Raw genomic sequence first — 9,759 nt, 5'->3', positions numbered from 1 at the left:
GACCTTGGCTGACCCCTTTCGCTGAAGACTGCTCATGACATTGTCTACTCTAGATTCTTCCGCTAATCCTGGTGATCTCCATTCCCAGCGCTTAGTGCAACCATACCAGCGTCTATATCGTGCCGAACAGCCCTTGACAATATGGAAATACACGTGTATTGAACATGACCCGAATCCTCAACCTCCCTCTCAGCTGAACTCCTATCCACATACCATATTCTTACCCTCGTCTTACTTCCTCACTGATTCCGTCCTACGCCACTCAGCCCATCTTCAATCCTCATCAATTTGCTCCATCACACCATCATGCCTGGTAGCTCAGAGAGCCGATATATCAGACTTGAAGGCGAGTCCCTCCGAACTACCTTCGTAGCAATTATCATCCTTACACTCGACCTACAGTTATCAGTGGAAAGAATTTTCAAGTCCCTTCTGGGCGCATTCCCGCTGGTATCCACATATCTGTCAATGTCGACTCTCGGAGACGCTGGAAATCAGCCACCAGTTTCGTATCGTCTGATGAATCTGTAGTGTGGGGGAATTCTGTCACTCTGTGAAGTGCATGGAGACTATCTGACGCGATGCGAGAACTGATCATCGGCTCATAGATCATCACACTCCTCACCTGCGTTGTCAGTGGAGATCAGGGCGTCCTTTGAGCTTGGTCGAATGCTTGGCAGTGGTAAGGTCGTTGGAAGACTTAGAATGCCATGGAATGAGCTACTCAGTCATCGACATGAGCCATTCGGTGAGTGATTCGTTTCTCGTTCATCCACACACTAATGTCCTGTAGATATATCCCTCCCACCCGTGCGCGGTGTTTATCCTTCCCTGAAGCTGAAGGCCACCATTGTACACGCTTGCAACTATCAGGACGATGCACTGTTTGATGTGAGCGACGTTGGTATCTGTCCTTTAGCTTTTGCTGACAGAACGCAAATTGCAGTCCCTCGTAGACTGCAAGATTGCACGAGACACAGATGCGGGCCATGCACAATTTGTCAAATATGTGAGACGCAAGACAGTCTCTCACCTGAAACGTGCCGTAGAGCATTTTCAGTCGGTTCTGGACCAGTGTCCAGTCAGCCATCCAGATCATGCAACGGCTCTCACCAACCTCGCGTGGGCCCGCCTCTTAGGCTACATCCGAAATGATGTTGAAGACATCGATGCCATCACTTCCCTGTTCCGCGACGCCCTTTCATTGCGTTCGCGGCACCATCCCGATCATCCCTTATCTCTATTCAATCTTACCGTAGCGCTGATTTGGCGCCACTCCAAGAAAAGTACTCCTGGCGACATCCGGGAAGCCGCCCAACTGTATCATGAACTACTACCTCTCTGTCCAGAGGGCACCTACCTTCGTAGCATCGCGGCAGAGAAAATCGGTGTCGATTATGTGATCATCGGATGCAACAAACTTCCAATAGATGCATCTGATGAGGACATCCACCTTCGACGAGTCGTCCTCGATCTCTGTCCTCTGGGCCATCGACTCCGTCCTGGAGCCCTCGATGGGCTTGCACAAGCTCTCAACAGGCTTGCACGAACACTTCAAACACGCTTTCATCAGCACGGCAGCATCGACGACCTTGACACGAGCATACAACTCGGTCATGAAGCCGTGTTTCTGATCCCCGAGGGACATGCTGACCGTGTTGCCTACCTGAACGACTTGGCCTTATCACTCCAGCTTCGCTTCGAGCACCAAGGCAAAACCAACGACCTCGACGAGGCCATATTGTTGCATGAAGAAGCACTGTGCCTGTGCCCTGTTGGGCACCAATATCGTGATTTCTCATTGGACAACCTAGGGCTCGCCCTCATCGCCCGTTTCAACAAACGCGGCGACATTGATGACATCACCCGAGCTATCAGCCTCTATCGCGAGGCACTGACGTTGCGCCCACCTGGGCATCCACATCGTGACACCACACTTAACAACCTTGCCGTCGCGCTCCAAACCAGATATAACAAATTGAATGTTAGCGAGGACCTTAACGAGACCATTGATTTGTCTCGCGAATCCCTTCGTTTAAAGGAGCTTGACAATCCAGGGTACCATGCAACTCTTTTCAATTTGAGCTCGGCGCTCTGCTCTCGTTTCACGCAAACTCAGAAGAATGAGGATGTCGAGGAGGCCATTACTCTTTGCCAACAATCATTGGCGGCTCTGTCTTCACTGCACCCGAGCAGGCATTTCAGCTACATATGGCTGCAGAGGGCCTATATGTCTCGTTACCGAATTCTACACGACCCTGCTGATTTGTTACTCGCTATAGAGAACTTCAGACTCGCATCAGGACATCCTACTCAAGGCTTTCCGAATCGTATTAAAGGCGCCTTGGGCTGGGTTATTCAAGCTGAGAGTCATCAACATGACTCTGCCCTCGAAGCATACCGAGTATGCTTTGAGCTTTTCGACAGCCACGTAATGACGCGATCGTCGATCATTTCACGGCGTGAGGCTGCAACTGCTTTTCTTAGAGCACGATCACTTCCTGCGGATGCGGCCTCATGTGCCATACGTCGTAACAATTTACGACAAGCAGTTGAACTTGTGGAGCAGGGCCGTGGCCAGCAGTGGTCGCTGGCATCTCGACTCAGGACTCCAGTCGAAGACCTCGAGTCGGCAAATCCGAACTGGCGCACAATTATATGGAGCTGAGCAAACTTGTTTCCGATGCCGCACAGAGTTCTGCAACCAACGTCGACAGAGCTGCTGCTGATCGGGCAGCATCAGAGTATCGGAGACTTACAAGGCAATGGGAAGCTGCGGTAGCCGAGATACGCAATCTTCCGGCGTTCTCGCGGTTCCTGCTTCCACCTTCATATGAAGACCTCCAAGCCGCAGCGCGCCAGGGCCCAGTCATTATCCTCGTTGCCAGTCAATACTCGTGCAGCGCCGTCATCGTCCCGACGTCAGGAGACCCCCATCATGTTCCTTTGCCGTCCATTGCTGTCGCAGATCTGAAGATTCTTAAGGATCGCTTCACCAGGGCAATACGAGATTCATCTCGGATGAACCCACGGGAGTCGAGGACGGATCTCATAGTGCTGTTGCGGATAATATGGGACCAGATCATGCTGCCCATCGTCGACGTACTCGAGCACGTCCTCAAACTACAGCGCCGCTCTCGAATCTGGCTGTGTCCCACTGCAGCTTTCACGTCCATTCCTCTCCATGCAGCTCACCCGTTCCAAACAAAGGCGGATCGTTCTGGCAAGGAGCCATGCCTGGAGGATCTCTACATCTGCTCTTACACGCCGACACTTTCGGCTCTGATCAGATCTAGACAATTGATGAAGAAGCGCGTGCCTCCGTCCTTTGTAGCGATCGGACAGGGTCAACCAGGTGCAGGGAAGGGCAAGGCGCTCTTGGCCGTCGACAGCGAGCTCGAGCTTGTCCATAAGCTCGTGCCTGCGACGGCCAACCGCACCACTATTTCTGGCGACGAAGCCACACGAGCAGGTGCACTCTCAGCTTTGCAGCAGAACACCTGGGTGCACCTCGCTTGTCATGGCAAGCAGGACCCTACGCAGCCTTATGATTCGCATTTTGTCATGAGACGAACATCTGACGCTGCTCGATATTATGGAGAATCATCTTCCGCAGGCCGAGTTCGCGTTCTTATCAGCTTGTCACACTGCTGTAGGCGATGAGGAGACGCCCGACGAAGTGATCCACCTCGCAGCTGGTCTTCAGTTTTCAGGGTTCAAGAGCGTCGTTGGCACGCTGTGGGAGGTCGACGATGCTGTCGCAAAACACGTCGTCGAAGCTTTTTACGGGTATATGATCGGAGATTTGAAGAAAGGTGGTGTCATGGACTGCACGAGGGCAGCCTGGGCACTGAACTGTGCTACGCATGCGGTGAAGACGAAAGTGCCGCTCGAGCAGAGGATGATTTTTGTTCATATTGGTGTGTAGTTTTACGTTGTATTGTTACTGTCGTCTGGTTAATATTCACGAGTGTTGATCTTTCGTCCCGTTGGTGTACCTGGTCTCTACTTTCTTTGCATCCCGTCTTATACTATTGTCAACTCTTGGAAGCATTTTTTGTAATTTCATTCATTGCTCGAATATTTGAAGTTCTTGAGAACCAGTTTGTTATTCGTTTTTGCATCAGCAAGTTCCATACCCGCCTACTTACCACAGAGGATGTGTATGTATATTTTGTTGCTGGGGGTATGTAGTCTACTATGCACGGCAGACTACAGACACTTGCGGAGGAAGTTGGCCATGTCGAATTTTGCTGGTACCTCAGTGATATGATGTTATATATCGTGTCCAAAAAAGAGCCCAATCCGAAAAGTAGTCAGACTAAAGCTGCTTGCTTACTTTCACCAAGTCTCGTCGTACATCCAGGCGACTCGAATTCTCGAATCATCATGTCGATGCGTTCTTGAGGAACATACTAGCTATACTGGTAGGGCATTAACGATACATCAATCAAGAACATACTCGACTGTCTGGACATTCAGACTTCATGAAATACTGTGTGAAGTATCATCAGAAGGAATATAATGGATTATTTGAGAGACGATAGTTACATCCCCGCGGTCTACGACTACCAACGCATTCCACTCGATCGGATCGCAAGATAAGCCACTGTCAGTGATGCGTCGTGGCCTTCGAATGGTACTTACCAAAACTAGTTTGGCAGCAAGGTATGGGATGTCATTCGCCCGAACGCCAAGCATCGGGCGCTTGAGCATGTTGCAGATCGCATGAGCGACCGTCTTTACCCCCGTTCCTAAGGCTCCTTTCAGCAGTATATTCTACAAATTGTAAATGTAAACGAGAGTGAATTACATGAGAGTGTCGCTTCAAAATACCCCATGCTTTCCGGACCGTTCTCTGGTTGTGGACTATCAGAGGAGCATTTGATAGTATCCAATATAGATTGCATGAGATTCTGCAAGAAACGTATTAGCTTGCGAGACAACGATACCAAAGTTACTCCCGCGCGTACTATATATAGTATGTTGGTGCTTGATCAGCTTGCTCCGCGCTTATCGATCGTAAGCAGATTCACCACACTTCAAACCCTGAAATGTAATACATTCCTGGACACCAGGGTTGGTTTGAAGATCAGTAGAAACGTGCAACGTGCTTACGTGTTTTTCGATGTCATATCCTGTAAACCAGGTCAAGCGGTTGACCGCGAGTGCCTTTATGTTTTTTAAAGGCAGGTTTGGAGGGTGAGCTGTGACGATTGTAGGGCCCAAAGGTCGTCTAAAACGAAAACATTGATCAAAACGCCTCATTTTTGAATTGGCCCTCAGTGCTGAAACGGATGTAAGCATTGTGTCAAATGCATCCGAAAGTATCCGTGAATATTGCAGCGTCACGGTGTCATCCCTACCTGGTAAGATAGATAGATAAAACTCCAATGGCTGATCTCAGCGTTCTCTTGAGTGGATACTGATGCATAGCTCAATGTCAACGGGCATGTATCGGGAAAGGACATTCATATTTTCATATTGCGCTGATGACTCTATATCCGAGTGGATCATGAGTATTATGAAAGGGGTACGAAGGTAACATGCGGTGACTCACCTTCAAGTCATCACACGTGGTGATGCGACGGGGGAAAATGAGGAGGATCGAGGATGTGCTTAGTGGTAGGTGTAGCGAGAAATGAGGAGTATGAAAGACGGCGATAGGAGAAGAGGTGGGTGGTCCAGGTCTTTTTTCACGTGTATTTCCATTGCATTTGCTGAGAACGATGGCAGACTATAGAATGTTGGCGGGAGAGGCTGTACATGCTAAAAAGTGGACAGTGTCAAAGTCAGTCATCAGCGAAAGTAGCACGCCAAGTTTAAAGGGAACATGCGTATCCTGCGAGGCTTGCCACTGTCGGCGTCTAGACTTTTATCACTGAGTCATACAATTCACTTAGCACATAGTAAGGTAAAATGTAGATTTTAGTGCATTTCATAGTAGAAAAACTGCTAAAAGGACGCACAAAAAAGTAGAAACACCAGTGAGGGTTTGGGAGAGTATGTCAAATGGGATAACGGAATGCAGCGGACGATCATATTACGAGTAACGAAGAACATGATCGTAACCTGGAACAACGGTGAGAATGAGCAAAGAGTCGCTACATACCCACTATAAATGCTACAAAGGTGGTCAGCAATGCGGTTTTGTTACACAAAACTAACAGAGACAAGTCCACCGCAAGTGTCCCTTGCTTTGAAATTCCGACTCAGAAGCTTTGAGTCGTATGTGCAACACGGTCACGGAAGTTGTACTGAAATAGAAATTTGAATTGGCAGACTCATCGATGACGGCCACCTCGAGTCGATGTCCATCTATAATCTCTCCCTCATCGAAGCTCACATGTCCCATTAATATATTCCCATCACCTTCAAGCTTCAAGCTCCAAGGCTTCCCTACAGGTGCCAATGATATAGTAAATATTTCATACAGTTGGTTGCATCCAAGTTGACATTCTTTTCTAATTTCTCTGTCCAGGCAACATCATCTTCCACTATTAGCTCAATCGGACGAGTCGTATACAATCATTCGGTTGCCGTCTTCAGTGGTTTTAACATTGTTCGCATTACCATACAAAATACACTCGATTCTACATCTCCCCTTGGTGTGCTGACGAGTAGTATGATACAACTCCAATTACTCTGAGACTCGCTCGACCTCGGCTGTCCACTTTCGCTCAAGACTGCTCATGACATTGTCTACTCTAGATTCTTCCGCTAATCCTGGTGATCTCCATTCCCAGCGCTTAGAGCCATCATACCAGCGTCTATATCGTGCCAAACAGCCCTCGACAATATGGAAATACACAGCATGGCCTGAACCCTGAACATCTTCTCTTTCTCAGCCGAAGTACATCCACGGTCTGACTCATTCCACCCACCCTCCGCCTTCTACTGCTCATTCTGAACCTATCTCAATTTCAGATGCTGCGTGTCGTTCGTCGTTCGTCGTTCGTTTCGTCCCACAATCACACGTAGTGGCCTAGAAGAACGATATATCAGACTTGAAGGCGAGTCCCTCTATATTACCTTCGTCTCTGTTTCATCATCCTCCCACTCTACCTACAGTTCTTAGTGGAAAGATATTCAAGTCCCTTCCGAGCGCATTCCCGCTGACATCTACATATCCATCAATGTTGACTCCAGTAGGCGCTGGAAATCAGCCATCAGTGTCTTATCATCTGATAGATCCGTAACTTGGACGAATTCTGTTGCTCTGTAAAGTTCATGCAGACTTTCGGACGCTATGCAAGAACTGATCATCGGTTTATAGATCATCACACTCCTCACCTGCGTTGTCAGTGGAGATCAGGGCGTCCTTTGAGCTTGGTCGAACGCTAGGCGGTGGAGAGCTCATCGGCGAACTTCAAATGTCTTGGGATGAGCTGCTCGATCATGGAGATGAACCATTTGGTGAGTGATTCGCTTCTCATTCGTGCACATATACTAACGTCTCATAGATATATCCTTCCCACCCGTGCGCGGTGTCCACCCTTCCCTTGAGCTGAAGGTCGCCATTGTACATGCTTGCGACGATCAGGATGACGCCCTGTTTGACGTGAGTGATGCTGGTATCTGTCGTGTTAGCTTTTGCTGATATAACGCAAACTGCAGTCCCTCGTAGACTGCGAGATTGCTCGAGACACAGATGCGGGCCACGCACAATTTGCCAAATACATCAGACGCAAGAGGGTCTCTCACCTGAAACGTGCTGTAGAGCATTTTCAGTTGGTTCTGGACCAGTGTCCGGTCAGCCATCCAGATCATGCCATAGCTCTTACCAACCTCGCATGCGCCCGCCTTATGGGCTACATCCGGAATGATGTTCAAGACATCGATGCCACCACTTCCCTCTTACGCGACGCCCTTGCATTGCGTCCGCAGCCCCATCCCGATCATCCCTTGTCTCTATATAATCTTGCCGAAGCGCTGACTTGGCGCCATAACAAGAAAAGTACTGCTGCCGACATCCGCGAAGCTCCCCAACTCTATCATGAACTACTGCATCTCTGTCCAGAGGGCACCTACCTTCGTAGCATCGCGGCAGGGGAAAATGGTGTTGATTATGTGATCGGCGAATGCAACAATCTTCCAATAGACGGATCTGATGAAAGCGTCCACATTCGAAGAGTCGTCCTCCTTCGGAGAGTCGTCATCGACCTCTTTTCTCTGGGCCATCGACTCCGTCCGAGAGTCCTCAACAAGCTTGCACAAGTACTTCGAACACGCTTTTATCGGTACGGCAGCATCGATAATCTTGACATGAGCATACGACGTGGTCGTGGAGCCGTGTCTCTGTGCCCCGAGGGACATGCTGGCCGTGATGCCTGCCTGCACAGCTTGGCCTTCTCACTCAAGTTGCGCTTTGATCACCAAGGCAAACCTAATGACCTCGATGAGGCCATCACTTTGCACGAAGAGGCGCTGCGTCTGCGCCCTGTTGGGCACAAATATCATGATTGCTCATTGAGCAGCCTAGGGCTCGCCCTCGTCGCCCGTTTCAACGAACGCGGCGACATTGATGACATCACCCGAGCCATCAGCCTCCATCGCGAGGCACTGACGTTGCGCCCACCTGGGCATTCACGTCGTGACATCACGCTTAACACCCTTGCCGTCGCGCTCAAAACCAGATATGACAAATTGCATGTTAGTGAGGATCTCAACGAGGCCATTGATTTGTATCGCGAATCCCTTCGGTTAAAGCAGCTTGACCATCCAGGGCGCCCCACAACTCTTTCAGGTTTGAGCTCGGTGCTCTGCTCTCGTTTCACGCAAACTCAGAAGAAGGAAGATGTCGAGGAGGCCATTACCCTTTGCCAACAATCATTGGCGGCTCTGTCTTCATTACACCCGGACAGGTATTTCAGCTACATGTGGCTGCAAGAAGCCTATTTGGCTCGTTACCAAATTCTATGTGACCCTGGTGAATTGTCGCTGGCTATACAGAACTTCAGACTTGCATCAGGGCACCCCACTCAAGGATTCCCGCAACGCATTATGACAACATACAATTGGACCATTGACGCGGAGCAGCTTGGTGATGTGTCCGCATTAGAGGCATACAGCACGTGTTTTGACCTTCTTGATGGTCATTTGGCAACGCGATCATCGACAATTTCACGACGCGAAGCTGCCGCTGCCTTCCATTACGTGAGATCCCTGCCCGTAGATGCAGCCCCATGTGCTATACGTCATGTCAATCTACGGCGGGCAGTCGAGCTCGTGGAGCAGGGCCGTGGCCAGCAGTGGTCGCTGGCATCTCGACTCAGGACTCCAGTCGAAAACCTCGAGTCAACAAATCCGAAACTGGCGTGCAATTATTTGGAGCTGAGCAAGCGCGTTTCCAATGCAGCCCAAAGTTCTGCAACCATCACCGACAGAGCTGCTGCCGATCGGGAAGCAGTAGAGTATAGGAGACTTACAAGGCAATGGGAAGCAGCTGTAGCTAGGATACGTGGTCTTCTGGCGTTTTCGCGGTTTCTGCTTCCACCTTTGTATGAAGATTGCAAGCGGCCAGCGCGCCAAGGCCCAGTCATCATCCTCATTGCGAGTCGATACTCATGCAGAGCCATCATCGTCCCGACGTCAGGAGACCCCCCACCATGTTCATTTGCCGTCCCATCGCTCTCACAGATCTGAAGATTCTCAAGGATCGCTTCACCAGGGCAATACGAGATTCATCTCGGATGAACCCAGGGGAGCTGAGGACGGATCTAATAGTGCTTTTGCGGATAATATGGGGCATATCATGCT

The 9,759-nt window shown here is 49.8% G+C and overlaps 2 protein-coding genes across 2 annotated transcripts; both read left to right on the top strand.

Annotated features, from left to right (window-relative positions):
* Positions 1-306: 306 nt before the first annotated feature.
* F5147DRAFT_765195 (uncharacterized protein) lies at positions 307-4,554 on the top strand (the record flags this gene model as incomplete). Its single annotated transcript, XM_041440741.1, has 8 exons — positions 307-509; positions 609-748; positions 794-891; positions 920-2,519; positions 2,570-3,561; positions 3,617-3,920; positions 4,091-4,163; positions 4,195-4,554. The coding sequence occupies 8 exons, from the start codon at positions 307-309 to the stop codon at positions 4,271-4,273; spliced, it is 3,489 nt and encodes a 1,162-aa protein (XP_041284559.1). The 3' UTR covers positions 4,274-4,554.
* Positions 4,555-7,373: 2,819 nt separating this feature from the next.
* Positions 7,374-9,645, top strand: F5147DRAFT_765194 (uncharacterized protein; the record flags this gene model as incomplete). Its single annotated transcript, XM_041440740.1, has 3 exons — positions 7,374-7,416; positions 7,464-7,561; positions 7,618-9,645. 3 exons carry the CDS (start codon positions 7,374-7,376, stop codon positions 9,643-9,645), a joined length of 2,169 nt encoding a protein of 722 aa, XP_041284558.1.
* Positions 9,646-9,759: the final 114 nt, after the last annotated feature.

This window comes from Suillus discolor (assembly GCF_016758755.1).
Source record: "Suillus discolor strain FC423 chromosome Unknown F5147scaffold_203, whole genome shotgun sequence".
NCBI lineage: Eukaryota > Fungi > Basidiomycota > Agaricomycetes > Boletales > Suillaceae > Suillus > Suillus discolor.
Note: the sequence above shows the minus strand (reverse complement) of the source record. Positions and strands in the feature narration are given on the sequence as shown.